The sequence below is a fragment of the Triturus cristatus genome, chromosome 1_2 (genome assembly GCF_964204655.1).
Source record: "Triturus cristatus chromosome 1_2, aTriCri1.1, whole genome shotgun sequence".
NCBI classification, from domain to species: Eukaryota; Metazoa; Chordata; class Amphibia; order Caudata; family Salamandridae; genus Triturus; species Triturus cristatus.
The window spans coordinates 912,939,710-912,965,132 of NC_140580.1; the positions used below are offsets into that span (position 1 = coordinate 912,939,710).

Genomic DNA, 25,423 nt, shown 5'->3' on the forward strand with positions numbered 1-25,423 from the left:
TAAGACTTAGTAATGAAAACAGCTGTTACCATATGAAGTGTATGGAACACATTTTAAATACCTTTCCTGAATAATGATATTTGCATTCCTTTCACACAAGTTGCAAAGCAGTTTGCTGTCATAGGTGGTATTTTTTCATCGGGACAATTTTAAACCTTGGATAGCCAATAACCTTTGGGGTGAAAGTGGAACAAAGGAAGGTGCATCAGATAAAATCAGTAATTGTAAGGAGAATGCACCATACCAGATATATACAAATGTGATGCTACAGAGGAAGTGTGTGAAACCGATCCAAATGCTTGAAGCGTCATGAATAGTAATAGTGCCATTGAGTAATTTAAGAAGAAAGTATGGGCATAAAACCCTCCAAGAGGTATAATAATGTTAACTCTTAAAACGGGTCTGTTCAAATTCCTTCTTTTTCTCCCATTTCTAGAATTCCCACAAGAAGCAAGGATGCAATAACCAGGAGGTTCTGGCTGTTCTCGGCCATGAACTGGGCCACTGGAAGCTGGGGCACACTGTTAAGAACATAGTCATCAGCCAGGTAATCGTGAGACAAAATCTGTTTGGGTGTAAAGTTAAAAAAATTAAAATAAATGCCACGCTGAAAATTGTCAAACGCCTTTTACCACTTCAGACACCATATTACAGTTTTGGCTTAGTAAAATACCATCTAAGCCAACCTGGAATGAATAAAAGCAACCTAGTTGCCAGGTTTAGGTGGAGAGCAGCTTCTGTATAGAGTACCCCACAGCACCAGCGACAGTCTGAATCTGCTTACCTCAAATGTCTGTTTTTCTAGCAATGTTTAGGCATAGGCTTAGCATAACGCCATCCACGCCAAGCTATAAAGAGGCAAATACTCTTGCCATTTTTACAGCAAAGTGTTTAGGCATATGATTAGCTAGTGCAATCCGTTCAAAGCTGAAAAATGACAAAAGCCTTATTCCACTCCAGGCACAGTATTACAGCTTTTGATTCGTAAAATACCATCCAGGCCAATCTCGAATGAATAAAAGCAACCCCTGACACATGTTTCACTCTTGTTATGAGCTCTTCAGAGAGTTGTAGCTTTTTCCAGACACAATGAGCACCCAGTACAAGTCAAAACAATACCCTTTCAGGTTTAGAGGGCCACATAAATTATGCACAAAAAAAAGCAAAGAACTCAGGGTAGTTCCCAAGTTTAGCTGGAAAGCTGCGGCCACATAGAGCAGAGCACCCTACAACACCAGCGACTCTCTGAATCTGCTCACTTCAAATATATATTTATATATATGAATCTGCTCACTGTGTGTGTGTCTGTCTCCCCTGCACTCTTTCCTTGCTTCACAAGATGTACCAAGAGATGATTCAAGAAGGACCATCGACCCTCCACCGTGACGGAGTCCTAGACCTCCCTCATCTTTAAACCCAGCAAAGGAGCCTAACGACTGCATCTCATATCTTACAATCTCTCTCCTTAACCTTGATGAACAAATGTTCACCAAGTTGCAACCTTGCGATTGCAGACTTTGATGGGGTAGTTGGCTACATCCTGATCAGTCTGGCTTCATCCATGAACGCCAGACAGGAGATAAATCAAAAAGACCCTTCACCTATTGGACATGGGATTAACAGGAACCAAGCACTCCATTCTGTTCACCCTGGATGCTGAAAAAGTGTTTGACAGGGTTGGCTGGGATTGCAGGTCTTACTGGTTACAGGCTATAGGGTTGGGGGAAAACTTCCAGAATTGGCTCCTGACACGTTATCACAACCCCAGAGCCAAGGTCAAGACCAATGGGCTACATTCGCAATAAGTGTCTGCAAGTAGGAGTATGAGGCATGGGTTTTCTTTGTCACACCTCCTTTCCCCCCTAACTCTAAAGCCTCTTGCCCAATTTTGAGCTAACCCGCAAATCAAAGTAATTGTGTTTGGCACACAAGATAGAAAACCAAACATCGGTTAGTTTGCTCCACTCCCTCCCCATATAATTGGGGAACTAGAAGCACACCAGAAGGTCTCGGGGTTCTGAATTAATGTCTCTAAGTCGTAGATATCCAACTTCTCAGCCCCAACCACCACAGTGGAAAAACTACATCAGATAATCCCACTATAGGGGGGTCTCTAAGATCAGGTATCTGGGCTAGACCCTAGCCCCTTCCCTGACCACTATGAAATCTCCAAAGATTACTGAAGGGGTGAAGACTGAGCTTGACAGCTGGAAGCTTGAGGTGTTGTCACCCTAGGGATAAATAGCAGCTTATCATATATCAATACTACCCAGGTTTCTCTAGGTCTTCCAAATACTGGTCCTTCATGTCCCTAGAGATTGCATTCACGACCTTCAGACCTTGTGTTACCCTTCCATCTCGTCAAGAGGAGTGGAATGGATATCCAGGCATCAAAGTTCACTGCAACTGCATGAGGGAAGGTTGTGAATCCCAGATTTATTCCATTACTACGACATGGCCGAACTGCAGTTCTTGATCCGTTGAATGAGAAGAAAGATGAGAAAGTGTCAACCACCATACCCTGTCAGCAGGACAGCTTTTGAAGATTCCCTGGCAAAGCATAACAAACTAAAACACTAAACAGATTATTGATAATGAGCACCACCTATGACGTTTTGATACAGGATATCAGTCAGGCAATGGCTTACTTACTTTCCATCACCTTTTATGTCACTCTGGGAAAACACTGAAGGGCCTCATACCAAAAATGGTTTGAGGGTGGGTGTAAAACACTCACGGACATTTGACCATGACACCATTATATTATTTGGACAGCTGAAGAAAGAGTTTGCACTTTTAGACTCGGAACGATTCCGATATATACACCCACGTCATTGGTTGCTTCATCCTAGAATGAAGCATGGGGCTACCAGAACACTGACCCTTTTTGAAAAATATCTATTGACCCGCGTGGACGATAGATATGTTACCTCAAAAATGTGTAATAGGTTAAATCTTCTAAGGGAAAACCAGAAATTTGCATTCTGGCGCACCTGGCAAAAATAGTTGCAAATCACACTGGAGCAGAAACAATGGGGGGGACATTTTGTTATGGACAAACAACTTTGCATCCAGTGTTGGGGGCAGGGAAACGATGCTCAAAATTCTATATCGATGGCATTACACTCTGACACGATTGGCACAAATGGGGAAGGGGAGGTAATAGTCCACGATGCTCGAGGGGCTGTGGAGAAGACTGGAATCCAACACAAATCCTCTGGTCTAGTACAAGACCCAAAAAATGTGGAAACTCAATTTTGGCACGCATAGCACAGATCACATCTCCAGACCTGGCTCCGTACCCTGTGATTATACCAAGTCGCTTGGCACAGACATTTACCCACTGCATAGAATGCAAAGCTTACTTGCCTATTACTGACTGACAACCAGACCTTCTTCTCACTCGGAGGACAATGAATGCCACCTTCAAACCACAAATGGATTAAAAAACTGTGGTGGATTTTAGGAATGAAAAAACTATTGCAAGCGACAAAGGTGAGAAAAAGCTTTACAAAACAATGCAGCCGGCTCCTCCATTTTTCCAGCAAAGATTACAGAGGGCTCTGGTCACAAGAGTCTCGGGATGCTAAAGATTTTGGGCAATTCAAAACATGATTATTACGCTACAGCTTTACAAAAGCAAGATGAACTGCCACCTCCAAGATTTGAACAACCCCTGTGAACGGAGACAGAGGCTCATGAAGGTGGTGACGGGGGCTGTGGGATGGGTAACAGGATTGGAAAGGGGAGAGTATGGATGAGATGCGTGACACAATATTGAGGGAGAGGAAGAATCTGATTTTAATCATTTAAGTGCAGTTGTACCGATTACCCTGAATGCCAATAAATGTATTCAAAATATATATAGATATATATATATGATGTGTAAAATACCATTTGTTACCAAAGAGCTGCAATAAGGCCTTCTCCTGAATGCAAAGCTCTCTAAGCGCTTCTACACTGGTCTTCTGGTTTGTCTACATCATGGTGGGCTCTGCTTTTCTGGAAGCCCGCCCTCACTTTGCCACCTCTTGATGTTAAATGTATTTTATTTTGCCTGGTACTATTCTCATAATCGGTTGACACCAATATTGGGTGTAATGTAGCATACATTCTCAACAAACCTCACATTCACGACCGTCACTTCCTCTACCCGAGTTGAACTTGTCTTTTTATTTGAGGCATGAATCAGTGGGATTACTATTATAAAAAGGTCCTTTTGTTGAGCAGGAACTGAGCATAGAAGGTTAATGCAGGCCTGGTTTGAAGGCTTTTAAGAGGTTTCTAGTCAGGCTAAAGCATCTCAATTAATCTGACTTTCTAAGCACTTTGTATGTGGAAGGTGGGTGATGTCCTGCAACACCTTTATCTTCTTTCTGTTTTATCTTTTAGATGAACTCGTTTCTCTGTTTCTTCCTGTTTGCGGTGTTAATTGGCCAGAAGGAGTTGTTTGCTGCCTTTGGTTTCTATGACCAGCAGCCTATCTTGATTGGCCTGATGATAATCTTCCAGTTCATTTTCTCACCTTATAACGAGGTAAGTTTGTTCTTCATTTGGTACGAGGAAGTACTTGTGGAATTGCTTTGATAAATACATGTGAAGTTCACTATTGGCTTCTGTAGATTCAACTACTTCATTGGTTGTTTCACCCTAGAAACAAGCAAGAGGACTGTTGTCCTGCCCTGAAAGCATGCTTTAGTTTGTATGCCCCATTATTTCCTAAAACGTAAACATGCACCGAAAGGATAGCGGCGGCTGGAAAGGCACATTATTGGTATGGGCACCTGTAACACGGCGTAATAAGTTGACCGGGAAGCGTGAGGCTTCCGCCATCAAAACCTGAGCAGTAATCTGCATTCCTTTTTAATGTTATTTACTTGTGTCTGTACAAAAGGTACAAATGTAGTCTGCGTGTGAAAGGAGACCTCATGTCCATCTTCAGAGAGATCATCTTACTGGGTGGGGCTCTTGTGGGACGAGCAACAGCCTCATCAGTTGGGATTCACATTCAAGGGACGGCACAGCCAGGTACATACATGGTACTTTCTCCATAAAAAGGCTGGGTTTGCTTAGGGGCCCTCTCCCCCCCACAACTAGTACTACCTCCATGTCTTTGTAAAGCCACTCTCTAGCCTGAGCTTTTCTCTTCTGATTCCCATTGAGTGCATATGTTACCCAGTAATTTAAGAATGTTCCCATATGCTTTTGTAACGTATGTTTCTAGCTGATTAATAAAGTCTTTTCATGAAGTCCTAAGGTAGTCTGTTAAGTCTTTTTCTGAATGGCTGCGGTCAGTGCCACAAATATTTCACCGCAGTTTGAGTACTTGAGTCTCTAGGTGCGGCAAAGTCGAGTTGTCACTTACTCTAGGCGATGTATGAGGCTAAAGAATGAGGTACAGCATGCCACAGTAAATGACTGTTACTGGCGGGGAACAGTGGGAAGTATGGGGCAGGATACAAGCAGTAGGTCAAATAGTAAATGTGATTTATTTACCAAAATGCAGAGAAATCGATTCTTTCCTTTAGTTTTGTAAGGTCTTTAACATCAGTAGTCCTATAGCTTGGAAAAAAAGGAATAAAATTGGTAAGTCCTCTGGTCTAACAGGCCCTCAGACACCTCACCTTGAAATGGTCGAGAGGCAAAGAACAACACAGCAAGGTAAGGGTAGGCTACTCTCGCTCTACAACTACTCTACCTTCTTTTGATTAGAGTTCCTGATTGGCTGATACACTTTTTGGGGATTAAATGTCTTGCGAAGGCCATGTGCCCTGACTGGCATTCTTAGGACCTGCGATCTGGTGCATCCCCTTACAATTAGCCCACTGTGCTTTTGCTAGTTCCTACCTCTTGACGTCCCCTGCAATGTCTTCCCCAGGGGTGGATCAGAAAAGCCCGCTTGATTGCTGCAAGGACAGAGAAGACCCTGGGGTTACATTGCTGCTGGTGCCCATGGGTGAGTGGTAGGCAGCGTGCCAACCAGTAAAGTCTGGGAGGTAGCTTCAGTGGTGATGAACCTGGGACATATCTCTGCTGTCGCAAGGGTAGCTTTAGACGACCAATAGTCACAGCTCACGGATCACTAGGTAAGGGTAATTGTCTGTGGAAGACAGCAAGGGTATTTGTAGTTTGGGAAATGTGCACAGAAGGAAGTCTTGGACTCACACTCTCGTTGGGTTGTGATGGGGCTGTGGGGACACTCCGTTAGGGACTGCAATGTGTTCCAGTGATGGACGGCACGGCCACCCTATTTGAGGCTCTGATGCTCGATCGCAAAAATGACATGCAGTAAACTGAATGTCCAAGAAGTGATACAGGCAAGACAAACAGCGCATTTGCAATGCAAATAAACTGAAGGTCTAGCACCTTGTAGAGTTGGGATACAATCCCAAATGCAAGGATTGCTTTTATGTGATGGGTGCTTTGAAGTCAAATAGTATGGGCTGGGGCGTTCAGTGTTAATCTATGAACAGACGGTGGAGTCTTTTCATTATATTTAATTCTGGGTCACCATGCTCAAGGGAGTTTTCTCTGGTAGTTGTAAATAAGTTGCACTCACTTATTAAGACTTGCCAGACAGAAAAATACAATGTGTCCCAATGGATATGGTTTGGCTGCCACAATGCAGCTGGCTTTGGGTGCAAAGTTAGTTGGCTCCGTTGGTTTTTGATTCTCCGGCTACGTTTCCAGCCATAATGATACAAAAAAAAAACCTTTGCCCAGAAACCCATCACTCAAAAAGGAAGAGTTAAGCCCCAAGATCATAGATAGACAAACTGGTACTGGGCAGGCTGGGGATGGTGCAGAAACTCCTCAGATGGTGTCTAGGAAGTGACTGCAGCACCATGACCTCTGCTGATGTTTTCTGTTTGCTGTATTGGTTCTGGCCAGCTGACGGCAGGGGCTGCATGGATCTTGTGGCTCCTGGGTGACTGGGTTTATTAATGCATCCCCCATGCACATTACTAGTTAACTGGGCTTTGTGCACTTTCTCCTGGTAGTCAGTGGTCTGCCCATCTCGTTGTTGGTCAGCTCTGACCTCCATCTGTTCATGTTGCAGCAGCAAGATGATGCTGAGTCAAGGGCTTATTTAAAGCCATTAAAGAGGACAGATACATGGAGAGTTGGTGCAATAAAACAGTGCTTTGCAAACTGAAGGAGTGTGTGTTAATGAATGGGTCGACCAATTGACAATGCCGGCATTTTTAGAGAGGATAGTCTGCAGGATCAGCCGGGAAGAGGGGCTCATAAATGTCATCTGGAAGGACAAACTAAAGGGCTGAGATGACTGTTCTGAATGGACTGACTCCCTAAGGTAAAATAAATGAGCAGCTGTAGTCCTGGAAGTGTACTGTATATTCGTCAGGAGTCTTGTTTTTCATACTCTTAAGTTATGAGTATCATCAAATGTTAATTATTTGATGTTTAGAAGGATTTATAAATGATTAGTAACGGCAGCAGGCTTGTCAGCCTGTCTTCCTATGTTTTTCTTATGATTGACATTTTTTTTTTTATTAGCTTCTACTTTGATATATTCCAGTTTGATGTTTATTATCGGTTTAAAAACAATTACACGTGGGCGCTCAGAAATGTCCTTAAATTAGCAAAAGGACTGTACAATGTAATCTTGCGTAGGTTTAGTTTATATGATGTAATTCATTCCCATTTTTGAGAATTGCAGCCTTAATCTGCGAGCGGCGCTTATTGACACGGGCCATCAACATTAAAGTACTATAAATATCATGGTAGTAATATCTCATCTCAAAGGCGCTCATTTAATCAGTCTCAGAAGAGTGAAAAGCTTAGCGAGCACAGTTCACGTTTTAACCTCTAAACACGGCCATTGGAATTATGTGGCACAATTGACAACATTATGTGGCAAGAAAAGGCCAATTTTACAGCATAATACTGCACATTTAGTGATAGTATTACTTCCATATTTTGTCATTTTAACATGTTAACAATGTCTGGGTAGAGGTTTCACCTCATTATTACCGGTTTAACATCCAAATAAGCAACAGAAAGGGGACCATTTAACGTTTTCAAAGTGCCTTCCACTGCTCAATACATGTTGCTGCGTATTTAGTAACTTTTGATCCATTTGAGATAGAAACAAAATTGTGTTTTTGATAAAATCTGCAGATTATACATCAGATGGTGGATTATGCGTCAAATCCATAATTATACATGAAATGTTGCAGTCACGAGGCGTGACTTGGCCAGCCAACATGGCGGACACTGACCAGCTGAGCTCCGCGCGTCCAAGCTGTTCATCATTTATAATCCTGCTATAAATTCTAACCAGGGGGTTACTAACCAGAGGCCGGACCGATAGAGCCTTAGCCGGTGACTACATCTGTGGGCTGCGGACTGAAGCGACTGTCGCTGGCCGTACATCCTAAGCTGCGGCTCCCGGCACCTGGCGCGGACCAGGCCTGATGCTGCTGGCCTACCTCTCGCCCCTGTCGGGGCGCAGATGGGAGCAGTGGGGTCGGCTCAGGCCCCTGAGGTGAGGTACATTATCTGGCGGGGGCTGCGGCATTCAAATTGCTGGCGGGGCTTGCTCCCCGAGCCCCCTCGCTCGCTGGCTGCCGTGGCGTTTGGTGCTGTGCCCTGGCCGGGGCCTTGACTGTGGGACTGCTCCTGGCCGTATCCGGACGTTCCCTCCTTGGTGACGGGTCCTTGTTCTGGGTACCGACCGTGGTGGTGGGCTCCGGCGGTGGCCCACATGAAGGTTGGGTGGCGCTGTACGCCGGTCTCGCGGGCCCTCTCCCCCTCCATTTTCAAGAGGGATTCCCCCGCCCGGGGGATACGGCAGGGCTTGAACCCTAATCAGAGGGTGAATCAATAAACAGCCAAGTGGGGAGAGGTGACACTATTCCTTTGTTTGACGCAGCCCCCCACATCCTCCACCCTTACTGATACCTGGCGGGCCTCGGGGGGGCACATTGTGGGATCTTGCGCTGGGGCGCGGCTGTCGGCAGCAGCTTCCGCCTTCAGTGGGACTCCTTCACAGCCACTGTAGACCGCACTGGTAATACGTTACTGGATCCATTGCCAGGCCTGTACTGCGTGATGGGCTGCAGAGGGAGCTGTGCGCTGGGATTGCTTTCAGAGGCGCAGCCCTGTCTGCGGTCGACAGTGCTGGGTTCACGGCGGGCTGGTGGTCCGGCGAGTCTGCCTGGTAGGGGAGCCTACTTGGCTGGCCGTCACTGGCTGTGGAAGCGGCTGAGCTAGGGTCAATGCGGCCTGTGGCTTAGGAACGGCCTCTCTCCATGAGGACCGGCCCGCGGTGCCTCCCCCTCCCCCCCCCCCCCCCCAAATAGACCGTCCCATGGCCCAACGATGGGGAAAGACAAACCTGGTGGGTCAGGTACGAAACAGGGTACTCTCGCCCACTGTGCTAGGCCGATGAGTGGGGGGTCCGCAGGCAGAGCCATTCCAGACAATGCAGCGCTCTTGTCGGCCATCACAGACGCTAGGGACACCCTGGGTGCCAAAATTGGCGCAGTGGGATCTGAGGTCCCCTTTCTTCGTCAGGACCTACGAAAGGTGGTGGATCGCATCACTGAAGCGGAGACACAGGTCTCATCGGTCGAAGATACGGTGACCACCCTCCAACAGCGCATCAATAAACTAACGGTGATTTCGCAGGAGCTGGCGTCTCGGGTGGAAGATGTGGAGGGCCGTGCTTTGCGCAACAACCTCCATTTTGTTGGATTTCCGTAGGGTTGTGAGGGCACCTCTATGAACCGTTTTCTTACCCAGTGGCTCAAAGATCTCCTTCCAGATGATATGTTATCCTCCTGCTTTGTGGTCGAAAGAGCTCCTCGGGCCTTGATAAAGAAACCTCCCCAGGGAACACCCACGACCGATCATCGCCAAATAGCTTAATTATGCTGATAGAGATGCCATACTGCAATTTGCTAGATTACACAGGGACAATCTCATCTTTGGTTTCAGGCCTATAATGATATTCCCAGACTACACCCGCCTGGTCCAACGGCAATCCTTCATGGCAGCAAAGCGATGGTTGCGAGATCTCAACATCCAATGTACGCTAACATATCCCGCCAGGCTACATGTTCTCTATAATTACAAACCCTCGTTCGCCGCTGGTGTCGGACTCCTCCTGCGGTTCACAGCAAAACTGATCCGAAGGACAAAATCGAAGCGGCGATATCGATCCGGATCCGATCGACGTTTCTCCAGGCCGGAGCAGGCATCTTGAGTTGGCCCATTGCTGGACTCTTGGGATCTTGGTCTCTGACGATTGTGTAATGCTTTACTTACATCACCTATACCTGCACTGGGTCAGCGTGGCCAACATGCTCAGTAATTGTCCTGCCCTACACATTTGCACCCCATGTTGAAGTTTTGGTGACACGTTGGGATCCATTGGGGGGGGCTTTCTGTTCTCCTGTTGGGGTCCGGGGGCGCTCTTCACCGCAACAGATACTCCTGGTTTTAGGCAGTATTGGGGGAGTGTTGGTGGGGGGGGTACTTGGTTATTGTTAATATTACTTTTGGTTCTTACACACGCGCAGACATGCAATCCCATTCCAGGTAGATCTAACACATACGCACAATAGATGGCGGCTCAGGCTAGTGTCGTCCCACCCCCACACCGGGAGATTTGACAGTGGTAGCATGGAACGTTAGGGGGTTACTCAACAAAAATCAAATTGGATGCCATCCTTCGCCAGGCCAAGCGATAGGACGCCAACATTCTCCTCCTGCAAGAGACCCACTTATTGGGCACCAAGGCCCTTTGCTTGGCCAGGTTTGGATACCAGTTGATCTATCACACTGAGTTTACGAGGGGTTCCTGGGGACGGCTATACTCATTCACCGCCATATCCCGTTCATCCCCATGAACCAATGGGCGGATCCCGGGGGAGATATATTCTGATATCCAGAACTATCTATGGTGAACACATTAGCATTGGCAGTATACTGCCCCCCCCCCCCCCCCCCCCCTCTTGGGCTCTCCCTCTGTCGACAAAATCACTCGCCTATGGGGTGAGCTTCCGGATGGCCTCACCCTTTCCGGGGGGGGGGGGCTAGAATGACGTTATGTCATCATTGGACAGAAAGCACCGGTCCGGTCCTGGACCGTCAACGTTGGCCTCAAAATTATTCCACTTAGCCAGCACTTTGGGATGGTATGACATATGGTGGGAATATCACCCTGCGGAGACAGGTTACACCTGTGTCCGCTGTTCATGGTTCCCTATCCCGGCTGGACTATCTATTTATACCACGTAGGTACATCCATAGATTCTCACAGGTTTCTCACCTTCCCAGGAGACTGTCTGACCACTCCCCGGTTTCCAAAAAGCCTCCCTTTAGGTGCCAAATGTCCCCATGGCATCTTCGGAATCCCGAATATCAGGAGACACTCGCCGGGACAATTTGGGAATACCTAGATATAAACGTTGCTTCTGCCCCATCCAGGACAACCCTCTGGGAAGCTTTGAAACCCACTTTCCGGGGGGTAGATATCAGTTTCCGTACAAATGAGACGTAACCACTCTGCCCAACGGGCTGAATTAGAAGCCCATCATATCTCCCTTGAGGCACAATACCTACAGGATCCCAGTCCTTCCCTCCGGCGTACTTTACTTCAAGCTCAACAGCAGTTACAGCAACATCTCATGGATGAAGCGAAGGACATTTGGTTGGCGTCGCAACACCGGATCTATCAATGGGGTGAAAAGTCAAGCAAAATGCTACATAGGCTGTGTCAGGCGGGACGGTCCCCAGCAGCTATTCTGACCATCCAAAGACCTGACTGTGTCCTTCACTCCTCTCGCGGGGCAGTCGCCACTGAATTTGCGCGCTATTTCTCTGCATTATACACGCAGTAAGAACAGCTTTCGGGGGCTTTCATCACAGAGTTCCTTCGGGATATCCCTCCTCCGTGACTCACTGATCTGATGAGACACCAACTTGATGCTCCCATCACGACAGATTAATTAAATGCTTCATTGGTAGATATGCACCCGGAGCGGGCTCCTGGTCCTAATGGATTCCCCATGGAATTTCTCTGGTCGCATAGGACTACCCTGGGCCCGTACCTGTTGGGGGTTATACAAGAGGCCCTTGAACAATGCATATTGCCACAGGATTGGCGGCGAGAGGGGATTGCCCTCTTCTTAAAACCAGGGCGTCCATGAGAAGACCCCTCCTCCTATTGCCCCATCTCCTTGATCAATTTTGAGTCCAAGCTTCTGGGTAAGGTCCTAGCCGATCATTTGCGGGCCTGTATACAGCGGGCTTTATGCCCCACCGGGCCACCCGCCTTAACATCCGTCGGGTCCATAATGCCATGGCTTTGGCCCCAGAACTGGGTTGTCATGCAGCGATACTTCTGGCCGATATTGATAAAGCATTTGACTCCCTTAGTTGGGAGTATCTTTTTCAACTGCTTGAAGCAGTCAATTTTGGCCCTGTTTCCTCGCATACGTTCGCTTACTATACACAGAACCGACAGCCTTGGTACGTATCGCCGGGCACTGTTAGGCCCCATTCTCTATTGGTCGTGGCACGAGACAGGGCTGCCCCTTCTCCCCTCTTTTATTTGCTCTTTCGATCGAACCCCTGGTGGTTTGGGTACGCAGGGATCCAGTGCTTCGGGGATTTGAAGGGCTGCAGTCTCAACCTGACCACATTGCGCTATATGCAGATGACGTCCTTTTCTTTTTGATAGACCCATGGATTTTAGGGCCACAGATCCTGCCGATCCTCCGAGATTTTGGTCAGACATCAGGGCTACACACCAACCCCTCAACATCAGTGTTGTTGCCGGTATGTGGTAATCGGGGCAGAGGTACATGGGCAGCCCAGTTGAGGCACGCGTCGGAGGGCTTTAAATATCTGGGTATTTTCATGTCTCCATGTCCACGGATCTCTTGTACACATAACATAAATCCACTTCTAGCTGGACTCCGGGACGAGACAACTATGTTTGTCACTTCCCCTCTCGCTCTGTGGGCATGCAGCAATCTTTAAAATGATTTCCTTACCTAGAATACTATATCGACTGCAGAATTTCCTTTATCATATATCGCGGGCATGGTTTGCACAGATCGTTATCCATAATAATTTCCTCTGGAACGGAGAGGCAGTTCGAGTAGCGCTCCAAACCTGTGCACAATCAATGTATTGAGGCGACATCTCTGCGGCAGATGTGTACGCTTATTACGCGGCTTCTCATTTATTAATTATTAATGAATGGTGGTACAGTACGCCAGCAGATCCAGCGTTCGCATTAGAGCATGGAGCGATGGAGGGTACTTCCCTCCTTCTGCTTTTTATATAGTACTCAGAAACTCGACTTCCTCCCCCATGCCAGCAGAATGGTGATTAGGCTCTGGAGGTATACTGTGGGGCAGATCAGGTGGCGTAGGTGCTTGACCCAGGTGAACTCAACTATGGCACGGTACCCATTTGCGCCAGGTGGCAGCTTTACCGGGATTTCCTAAATGGGACCTCATAGGTATCTCCACCCTTGGAGACTTAATGAGAGGCACTACATTGAAGTCCTTTCAACAGTTGCAGGCGGAATTTCAACTGCATAATACTCAATTTTATAGATATCTTCAACTTCGCCATGCTCTTACGCCCAAGATCCTTACCCTGGGCACCCTCCCAGAATTCCATCCCCTTGAGGGCCGCCTTCTCAGGGGGGACCTTGGGTCTCATAAAATCCAACAAATATACCAGACTTTGATGACACATGCCAAAACGACACTACATAAGACCAGAGGGGCGTGGCAGGCAGACATACCAGATTTAACCAACGACGATTGGGCCGAGGCCGTGGCTAGCCCCTGGGGTGCGGCTGTGTCTTGTGGAAACCGCCTCATCCAATTCAAATACATACACCGCGTGTACTATACTAGACTTCGTCTCTGGAAAATGGACGTCATTCAATCTTCCCAGTGTTTACACTGCGGAAGGGAAGAGGGGACATTTATGCATACGGTCTGGGATTGCATGGAGGTTCAGCCCTTCTGGCAGGGGCGTAACACAGGCCCCGCGGTGCGGGGGGCCCCCTCAGCACAGTACTCGGGACTGATAGCTCCGTATAAAATCCAGAGCGGGGGCCCCTCTGTGCACCTTGCAGGGGGGCCTCTTCAACTTTCGTTACGCCACTGCCTTCTGGCGCAAGGTCTCGCCTTGCGTGGGTGAGGTATTGTCCTGGGACCTCCCATATGACCCCAAACTGTTTCTATTACACAGCTCTGAGCAGCACTTGCTTTTCCTGGCTCTCACTATTGCTAAGCACGATATCGCTCAGCTGTGAAAGGGGACATCCCTCTTCCCCCCCCCCCCCCCCCCCCCCCTGCTATGTTAGGGAAATGGCAAACAGAGTTAGACAGATGTATGGGTGCAGAAACGCCTGGTTGTCCCCTGAAACACAGGAAAATATGGTCCCGATAATAATATCGGGGCATCGATCTCCCCTCTCCCCCCCCCCCCTTCCTTCTTACACCCCTTGATGTGTGAACCCAATCTGCATCCCCCCGTCCCCCCCCCCCCATTCGTTCTTGATCATAACATGTCATACTAAATATTGAATCACTGCTGAGGTGGGCACTCAAACACACACACATGAATGGATTGCGGGATTGTCGGCGCAAAGTTGTTGTTATATATGCAAATTGTTATTAATTTTATATACAAATGTGGTACTCTGGCTTTATCCTTTATTTCAAACTGTGTATGCAGGGCTGCTGCCCAGATGGTACCATATAATGATAATAAAATGTGTTTTCCCCCAAAAAAATTGCAGTCACAAAAGCACATCATTTCAGCAACACATTGTATAACTAGCATGTGAATATTATTCATGATAGGCACATTCACACTGATCTGACGGTTTCAGGGGAGATCTAATTACAAACACAGCCATTGTTATCAATGAGAGTGAAAATACATTGACCTTAAATTAGATGCACTGTTTTGTTTTTATCAACCGGTGGATGGTACAAGTATGTGAACCATGTGAATATATCTTCAAGGTACAAGAATGTTGTTGCAGGTAAGTATTGCTTTTGAATTTTAGGCAAATCACTGGTGCATATATGGCTATTTGGCCCTGTGAAACATGGGTTGGTTAGTTTAAGGACAGTCTGTTTACTGAGCTCCATATGTGACCGTGTGTATGCATCTCATTTACCACTGTTGCTCTGGATCCATTATATTATTGGACTACAAATTGGATTACAATGAGGGTGTAGACGTCGTACCGGACTGGAAGAATAGTCTGGTAGAAGCACATGGTACCTAACTCGCAAGATAATGAGGTAAAGCAGTGCAACACTTACTCAGGGAAAGGGTGATATTTCAACTACAACACAATACACCTTAATAGCTAGATATTCAGTCAGTGATTTAATATATAATACATTAAAAAGGTAAATACTGCACAGAACCTAAATACACACAGAAAAAATTTATTCACCAGAGCATTCCCAGTTAGGTATTGGACTTCAATTGTTATTATACTATATGCATGCTAGATTTCACTCTAGTGTTAAGTGTTTTGGCCATCAATGGACGGTGTTCACGAAGGAGAGATTTGGAGTCTCCGGACACCGTTCATAGTTCTCAATAGACAAAAGAACAAGGCATAAGCTCGGTCTTTCACTTGCAACTGTACAAAGACCACCAGTCAGGATATCTACCAATCTCAGAGTAAAATATTCTAAATATTTAGTGAAGCCAACAACTATAAAGCAAACAAATGTGAGTTACCGATGACAAAGTCAATGGTAAGCAATAGGCGGAATGCATTCTTACTTCAGCTTTCAGAATGTCTCCAAGAAGACTTTAGCAACCAGACAGCTGCACTGCCTGGTAGACTTTGACCTAAAAAGCCTGCTAACCTTCAAATAAACAGTCAAAGTTGGGTTTTCACAGTGACAGGAGTGTCCACAGTTCCAGATGCATGTACCCCGGTGGCTTAAACAGGCTGGAAAGAAGAGAAAGTGAGTTCAGGGGCTAATCTCTCAGGAACTGTCATTAATTTTCACAAGGTCAAGTGATCCTGACTGAGCGGATCCTCACCCAATAACATCTCTGGTTTCCTCAGACCAGAGCATTGATTATCAAAATACGTCCCATGGGCCGCATTCAGCCCTCCTGACCTTTACATGCGGTCCCCTGGTCAACAGAAACACTGGACTGCTCTTTACTCGACTCTGCACTAACATAAAAAAGAATATAAACAAGCAATCATTTATTTAAAGTTTAATTTAAGTTTCAAAAAAGTGAAGTAACTAGGGTGTCCTGCACCACGTAACTTTAGAAATACTTTCATTGTTAAAGACATCATGCCGCAAAAGTGAAAAAGTATGATAGTCTGTTCAAAAAGTCAAAAAGTGTGTGTATTCGCAGTTTATCGGATTATATCAATGCATTGAGTAGGATTTTTGTTTTTTTTAAAGTAAGTTTTCAAACATGAATTTGAAACATTTTTTCCCCCCACCCTGACAACAATGCTAATAGTAATCTAAGAGGTAAGTCCGTTATGTGCTATCTTTGGATGGGATGGGTTTTCATTATACATGAACAGCATTATAGTTTATTAAATGAAACACAGGAGAAGGTTTTGTACAGTACACATCCTCAAGGCATGCATTAGAGTTCCTCATATGGGTAAACACCCATTAGTACGTGGCTGTTACACCGCGTACCATTACTTCGCAAGCATTACAACGCAAGGTCTTTACTACGCAAGTTCATACATCGCATGCGTTGTAACACTTGTGAAGTAAAGGTTATCCACATCGTTGTGTGGAAACGGACTCGCTTCTGTTTCATCTTGCAACACTGACGACGCAGGAACCGAGGAGAGAGAGGTAAGAGGGGCAGTGTAGTATTTAAGGGTTTAGGGTATGGGGAGGGTCATACAGGGGGTTGTCTTTTTGGTTTAAGGGTAGTGTAGTTGTGTTTGTGTAGTGTAGTGTAGTTTGTTTAGGGTACTGTCTGGGGTCTTGAAGGGTAGTGTTTGGGAGTAGGGACAGGAATGGGGGTAGGGGCAGTGTTGTGCTGGGGGTAGTGTTTTAGGGTTTAGGGTAGTGTGTTTGTGTAGGGTAGTGTTTTAGGGTTTAGGGTAGTGTCGGGGTGCATGCAGTGTAGTGTTTTGAGTGTAGGGAGCGGGCTGGGGGAAGGGGGAGGGTCGTGCAGGGGATAGTGATTTAGGGTAGTGTTGTGGTGTTTGTGTAGTGCAGGGTCGTGTTTTAGGGTTTAGGGTAGTGTCAGGGGTGCATGCAGGGTAGTGTTTGAGTGTAGGGAGCCGTCTGGGGGAAGGGGGAGGGTCGTCCGGGGGTAGTGATTTAGGGTTTAGGGTAGTGTAGTGGTGTTTGAGTAGGGTAGTGTAGTGTTTGAGCGTTTGGGTAGTGTTTTAGAGTTTGATGTGTAGGGTAGTGTATTTGTATTTAGTATAGTTTTGGGGTTTCTTTACATTCAAAAAAGGGGTTAGGAAAAATAAGCGGGGTAAATGTCTGTTTTTATTACTAGGCAAGTTTTTAGTTCGCATACATTAACACTTGCAATGTAAAGGTATGCAAACTAAAAACTTGCGTATTAACGGTATTTGCTAAGTAAAAACATTGAAGTAAAAAGCTGCGAAGTAATGGTATGCGAAATAACGAGTCATATTACCACATAAGTGATAATGGAGAAACAGGAGAAAGTGAAATACAACAATTGTCTAGGATCATATAATTTGATTAAGTGGAGAAGCAGAGATTATTCCCAAGATTCTGGTTTCACATTGTTCAATTCAGACATTAGATGTATATGCTTTGCTTCCCCAACATCAATCTTCCTGCCAAAACCCCCACCCCTCCCCTGCTGGCATCAGTGCGGCCCTCAGTCACATCACAGACCAAACTTTGTGGCCCCGTGGTAAATGTTTGCGAGTACCCATGATCTAGAGGATGAACCCAAGTGTTTTCTTAGGATTCGTGTAGACAGCCAGGGGCTCACAAACATTTCCATACAGTCTGGGGGGGGAGGGAAAGGTGTCCAAAACCAAGACCGTGCTTGAACATAATGGGGGCAATAATTCTTCCCATGTGCTCGGGTGATGCAGAAATATGTAGTAAGCTTCTTCTCCTCTAAAGCATCTGGCTGAACGTGTGTCCTGGAGTGACCAGACCTCCTTTTTAGGTCTCGCTCTCGAACTATTGTCGCCGAGATGCCTCTCAAGGGAGACAGACTGGGGCACGCGCAGAGTGTTGTGATTGCTGTCTGTGAACGCGCTTCACATGAACAGCATTTTTTCAAGGCGCGCGCTTGTTAAATGCCGAGTCGCACTTAAAAGTTGTATTTGACTATACGTTCCGCCGATTCATTAATTAAATTCTACTACTGAACCCGCAGATGACGATCCGAAGAAGCGTTTAGCCTCACAATGATGTTGACAGTTTGGAAGTGCATCTGCACACTTGCCTCCCTCGGACATCAACCCTTCTGTAACTCCACTGACTCAGCCAGCCAGCACACATGCAGCCGCCTCACCTGTATGTTTGTTAGCAAAACCAGCCTATTTAACAACCATCTAAAAGCCTCGAAGCGTCTGCCAAGATCAGAAGACCCACTTCCAACACGCAACCAAGAAACTCTGGACAGCAATACCATTTTTTTACTACGTTTCTCCGCTGTGCATGGGAGCAGGCTGAGCGGCAGCCTTGGTAAACAGCAGACGTGCCCTTTGACGCCATCTCTGCCTCTCCTCCCTCCCTCCCTCTGCCCCGAGGAGCTCAGAGGTCACATGTTCACACACGTTATTGCTCTCCCCTGCCAGACAGACGCAGGCTCGTCACCGGTAGCTTGCCAATACCTTGGAACGCGCAAGCAGTGTGGCGTCGTAGGCGCTGGTAATCAACAACACAGACTAATGGTTATGGCTGGAGGCGGAGCAGGGTCATGAAATGGCCATGGTTCAAGCAGGGTCAGACTCAGAGCTGGCGCATTGACAGGACTCAGGAGCTTGGTCAGAACAGTAATGGAGTAGTGACAAGGCTGATACAGGGTCAAGGTTCTGGTAAAAATGTTTAAGCAGGGGCAGGCTGAAGCGGAGCAGCAGGGTAAATGTTGGGACAGTGGCTGTACGCGGCCGGGGTTGCAGTAAGGTGCGGAGTTAAAGCTCAGTGTGCTACTGGTCTCCTAGCCGTGGTGCGCCGCACATTCGCCGCATTCCCTGGACACAGTATTAATGTCAGCACACAGAGAGCCGCCCTCCCATTCTACACTCACTTTTCGCGGGCCTGGCTGTCGGACGGCACGCCGCTGCTGGGACTCTTGCCTTTGCCGTACATGCTGCCAGAGCTCTGACTGTCATGCCTTGCCTTCCAAGTGCGTTCATTAGGGAGACAGGGCGGGTGCACGCGCACAGACTGGGTGACTATTGCTCGCACGCCGTGTTGTCAGCCCGTCCCCGGGGACCGCCGGCGTGCCCCCCTTTCCCACTCTCCATCCCTTCGGCTGCGCGCACGCCGTGGCGAGTCTTTCGCTCATGGCATCTCTTGCACGCGCTGTTTTCTACAGGGCCGCAGAGTAGGGGTCCGGCTGCAAGTCCTGTAACTGGCGCTTCAGCTTCATCCGGAGAACGAGAGCACCATCCCCCGCACGCCCAGCTAGATTATCACCGAGGCAGGTTATTTGTGCCTTTCTGCCCTCTGCTCCTCTCGTCTTTTGTGCCCTTCTGCGCCACTTGTTTTTGTGCCTTTCTGCCCTCTGTTCCACTCGTTTTTAGGTCTCGCCTGACCCAGCGCATGCGCTGGTCTGGCGAGACTTATTGAGAGGGCTCCAAAAAGTGCTACCAGGTCAGCCTAGAGCTACAGTGCATGTGTGCGGGCGCGCGCGCCGCTTTTACCGCGAATACTTTCACTTTCGTGGCCCCACGGCCGCTTGGCATAGCCAACAGGTCTCGCTTTTGGGACCTTTATAAGTATTTAGTTACGCAACTGTTGCATGGCTAAACACTTATAAGGTCCGAAAGGCGAGACCTATTGGCTATGCCAATGCTTGTTCCCTCTTTTTTTGTGCCTTTCTGTCCTCTGTTCCACTCGTTTCCCTCATGTTTTGTGCCTTTGTGCCCTCTGCTCCTCTAGTTTTTTTGTCCCCTCTGTTCCACTCGTTTTTGTGTGCCCTTCTGCCCTCTGTGCCACTCGTGCTTCCCTCGTGTTTTGTGCCTTTCTGCCCTCTGTTCCTCTCGTTTTTTTGTGCCCCTCGTTTTTTTTCCCTTTTGTGCCCCTTTTGCCCTCTGTCCCACTCGTTTCCCCGCCGCTGTGGACCCCTTCCAACACTACATATTCACCAAAGGATTGTGTGTGTGGGGCTCGGTGTGTGGCTCTTTTGTGCCCTTCTGCCCTCTGTGCCACTCGTTTTTGTGCCTTTCTGCCCTCTGTGCCACTCGTTTTCCCTCTTTTTTTTGTTCCTTTCAACCCTCTGCTCCTCTCGTTTTTGTGCCTTTCTGCCCTCTGCTCCTCTCGTCTTTTGCGCCCTTCTGCCCTCTGTGCCACTCGTTTTTGTGCCTTTCTGCCCTCTGTGCCACTCGTATTCCACTTTTTTTGTGCCTTTGTCCTCTGTTCCACTCGTTTCCCTCGTTTTTTGTGCCTTTCTGCCCTCTGTTCCTCTCGTTTTTCTGTGCCCTTCTGCGCCACTCGTTTTTTTCCCTTTTGTGCCCCTTTTGCCCTCTGTCCCACTCGTTTCCCCGCCGCTGTGGACCCCTTCCAACACTACATATTCACCAAAGGATTGTGTGTGTGGGGCTCGGTGTGTGTGGGGCTCGGTGTGTGTGGGCTCGGTGTGTGTGGGCTCGGTGTGTGTGGGCTCGGTGTGTGTGGGGCTCGGTGTGTGTGGGGCTCGGTGTGTGTGTGGCTCTGTCTGTGTGTGGCTCTGTCTGTGTGTGGCTCTGTCTGTGTGTGGCTCTGTCTGTGTGTGTGTGTGTGTGTATAAATGCAATAGGTCTCGCCTTTGCGAGAGCTAAAGCTATTGGCATTGTAAATGACTATGCCATTTATTTATCTGTTTTCAAAACCAACCCATAAATAAAAGTTTGTCATTTACAATACCAATAGCTCCAACTTATGCAAAAGGCGAGACCATTGCATTGTAAATGCTTGTTTAAATCCCAGTCTAGCATCCTCTAGCAGCAGGCAGGGCTTTTATGCTTGCAGAACTATCCAGAGATGATTCCAGCATGTTCTTGGCCCATAGTCTTAGTCTGGAAGAGGGGAAGCAGTCGGCCAGGGTCTGTCCATGGAGCGGAGTCCTAATCTGTACTGATGCACTGCTGTGTCCTGTATGTTGAGAGAGTCTGGAAGAAAGTGTTGATCAAGGTGACTAGTATTTATCCTTATAGGTGACCAATTGGCTATCTCTCTTCTACTGTTCAGATTCTTTTGAACTCCCCCCAGTTCGATACTGCATGACTAGTTCAGGAGTAGCTCATGGCAGGGCAGTGGACAACAGGAGCGTCTCCTGCTCTGGTTACAGCCGGCCAAAGACCGATGTGGTTTCGGCCCACACGCAGGCCATATTCTTTGTAGATGCACATTACAGAGGAAGGTGTCTAGCAGTATTCTTGCAGAGGCACTGAAGCAAACTGTACATGAAATGGGCTAATAGCCTTCTCCCACTATCATCCTGAACTGTACCACACTGCAGTAGTGTTTGGAAGAGGTGGTCTCCCAGGTCAAGAGAGACTTAGGTAGCCTCACACAAAGCTGTCCACCATTCCAGGTTGCCATATTCACAGATAGGCAAAAAGGTATTCCATTAAGTACTGTGACAAGCAGACCAACAGATCCCAGACGCAGTCTTTATATGCACAAAGTCAAATGAAAATGAAACACCAACGTGAGGGGAGACTGGCAGAACCTTTTACTCAGGGAGGCCAGGAGGCATCTTCCTCTTAGGAGACCGGTAAAAAGGCCTGTCTGTTCTATTAATCACATTGCCAGTCCCACAAAGTCTAAAGGGGTATGCATTTTTGGTACTCTGAACCTGAGAGCACCGCTCTTGGGTCTAAAACATTTAACAGTGAGGTCCTTGGTGAAATTACATGATTTTCAGGCTCAGTGGGGTAAGATCAAAAGATTATGGAGACTGTACAAGGACAAGTGATGTAGGGCAGGGGAGCACGCCCTCCAGAGGAATGCCAGTGCTCTCAATCCCAATAGACACTTGAAGAGTTAGCAGTAGTTCTCAACCTAATGTGGTAATGAATACCTTTATTGGCTAGTATTACTTTTCTTCCATTTATGTAAAGGTTTCTGAAAAGCTCTTCTTTTTCCTTATTTCGTCTGCAGGTGCTGTCCTTCTGTCTGACAGTTTTGAGCCGACGTTTTGAGTTCCAAGCGGATGCATTTGCAAAAAATCTTGGAAAAGCCAAAGACCTGTATTCTGCTTTGATAAAACTGAACAAAGATAATTTGGGATTTCCTGTTTCAGACTGGCTCTATTCCATGTGGAATTATTCCCACCCTCCTCTCCTGGAGAGATTGCAAGCCTTAAAAGATCCAAAACAGGACTGATGAACAATCTGTAGGAACTGAGCGAAAGCACTTTCACTCGAAGGGGAGCGCTCAAACCTCTTTTCTGGCTCATTGTTTCGGTCTGCATTCCATTTTCAGTGAATTGTTTTGTGTGGAAAATGCCTCCTTCTGAATACATTTAACTTTTTAAACAAAAGTAAATGAGCCTAACTGTGCACATTTAATATTGTGATGTGTGCATTAGGTGATTTTTTTTTTTTTTTTAATTTACATTAAATGTTGCTTGGTAAAAACAAAAAAAACTGGAGTTACTGTATAATGGAATATTATTTTTGCAAGTTTTTTTTCCTTTAAGGCACAACTTTCATATTGTACCAAATCTTTATTGGTTACTAAATACACTATAGACTGTTGTTTGTTTTTTTAAATCAAGGAACGTGTCTTATAACGGGTATCTTAAACTGAGTGAGCTGTTGAAACTTTGCTTCCAGAAACCAAATTGATTATTGCTTTTGGATGCAGTGGTTTTTGTGAAAGAAGTAATCAGTGTTAAAACATTTGTATAACAAACACAAGGCTAAGCAGCCCATGGCATAAGTCCAAGTAGCTCCTCTTTTTCCCTTTGGATACTCCATCCTCCTGAATGAGTTGCTCTCTGAAATTCCAGGTAGTTCACTACTTCAAGATCATTCTGAGATTCAAAATATTCTCTGGTTGAAAAAGTATAAGTGAGACTCCAAATGGTGCATGAAAAAAATCATCGAGTTAATGTTCTTGGGGCCACCATAGCTTGATATTATGTTTCAAAATAGTACTGGATTATTTGCTCTGGTTTTGGTAAAAGTTGTGACATTAACTTTATAGTTCAACATGAGTCCAAATGACGATCGTTTCATAACGTTGAAATTCCAACCTAATGTTCAAACCCAGTCAAGTGCAATTCATAAACTGCTGTGTGTAGTGGAATAAAGGTTGTCTTGTGATACTCTGCTCTGATGGAGCTCGCCTTATTCTGTTATGTACCAGTGAAATCTTCCACCTAAAAGAGTTCTGTTTGCTGGTACAGCAGTGAAATATGCAGGAAGGCTTATTTTTATTTTAAAATAGATTTTCAAAATTCCTTTTTTTAAGAGACCTATTCAAATGTTGTAGCAGCATTTCACCGATACTTTTAAAAGAAAAATCCTAGAAATGTAATAGATATTTATGAGATTTTTCAGTCGTTGCCTCTTGTTGCCTTTCTTTAATCTAAAACACCTTTTTTACACGGGAAAAAAGATTCTGCAATTCTACATGGATTTCAACTTGTTTTTTATTTATTTAGAGTCAAAATCTGCAAATTCCAGGCGGCCTCATTCTTTGACGTTTTGTAAATATTTGATTGCGCTGTTTCACTGGAATGATCGGTATTCGGAAAAGTAAATGCTCTTTGCATTCATTAACATTTGTTTGGATACAAAATGTGAAACCAATAGAATATTCATTAAAATTTGACAACCTCTGCCTGTTTCAATTTGTTTTTGTTATTGCAAAAGCACGTAATTTAAATTTAAATATTCATATGTTTGAGATAGTTTGCTTCTGTAGTGTTAATGGCCTCACCCTCACAGGATTGCAATTATAGTCTCAGCAAATGTTTTATTTTTTTCTCTTTTCCACTGTAGAAAGGGTGAGTGACGGAGTGTTCTGAGCTTGGGTTTAATGGGTGACTTCTTTTTGTAAATAATTTTTCATTATTTCAAATAATCCATAACAAAGTACAGAAAGTATATGGTTGGTTCAAGACCAGCACAGTATCAAGAGCATGGTTTAGTCAAGTAGACAGCATGTGTCCTTGCACAACCAGAAGGTGAAAGCCACCAATCATAGGGTTCTCAAACCACTGTGGGCTTTGCGCTAAGCGATAAATTGGTGCCCGCCCTGCTTCCCTTGCTAAATTTATCTCTTGAGTCTCTCCAATCTTAAACCATGAGACCCGGACTTTAAGCATTGATGTCTGCAAAAGATGCATTAACAACCCTAATTGAACATGTCCGGTGAATAAAGGGACAACTATCATCCGTACCCTATGTCTATGGAAATTCTTTGCTTTTACTACACATTTTGACTCCCATAACCTTTCAATGCGTTTTCACCACAAGACATTTTTACCAGACCACATCTCCATGCAATTGCTTGGCCTGGTGCATAACACAGGAATTAATTTTCCCATCATGTGCTGATTGGTTACCAAGCCGTTGACCTGTCTAGAAGAAACTAGTCCAGAGCATGTGTATTGTATTTTTTTGCAAGAGCCCCTTCCCAGTTTCCTTTTCTCATTCCATGCCATTTTTGCGCATGCTAAAATCTGATGATTTTCTCACTTGGTATCTTCTTTCAAGAGTCTGTACAATCTGATTGGACCCTTCTGCACACCAGTTCATTCAACTAAATGGGAAGTCTTCTCTACAGCAGTCTTCGGACTTGGACCCACTATCAATCTTTTTTACCCAAGCTTGCGATATAGGGGATAGTTCTCTTTTTTGGAAAGTGGTTAACAGGCCTTGCTTTACAGATGGTTCTGGCCTGCTCATATGCCATCACATCTCTGATCAGCAGTCTGTCGACCATTTGGAAGGGGTCTACAACCAGGGGGACCGCAGGGGTGTCTTCAGCTGTAGAGGTCACAGCGTGTAACCCAGTGGTTTTTACTTTAGAAGAAGTTACACAGGGTATTTTGGGCCTGTTGAGCAATAAGGCCTCGGGGACTGATAGTATCCAGCTAGATTTGTTTAAAGCCAATGTAAAGGTTTGGTCTCTATTTTTGACCAAGGTCTTGAATGCGGCTGCCTGTGAGGGGATGCTGCCCTCCTTGTCTACAGGTGTGATTGTTCCTATTTTTCAGAAGGGTTACAAGGACAATC

The 25,423-nt window shown here is 46.1% G+C and overlaps 1 protein-coding gene across 1 annotated transcript in view; it reads left to right on the forward strand.

Moving 5' to 3' along the window:
* The window catches only part of ZMPSTE24 (zinc metallopeptidase STE24), a 149,244-nt gene extending 125,223 nt beyond the window's left edge, over positions 1–24,021 (forward strand). Inside the window, exons 8-10 of the mRNA XM_085609667.1 lie at positions 437–547; positions 4,393–4,536; positions 22,335–24,021. Coding sequence (XP_085465793.1) covers positions 437–547; positions 4,393–4,536; positions 22,335–22,559 — 480 coding nt within the window. The 3' untranslated portion in view covers positions 22,560–24,021. The remainder of the gene's footprint in view (positions 1–436; positions 548–4,392; positions 4,537–22,334) is intronic.
* Positions 24,022–25,423: the final 1,402 nt, after the last annotated feature.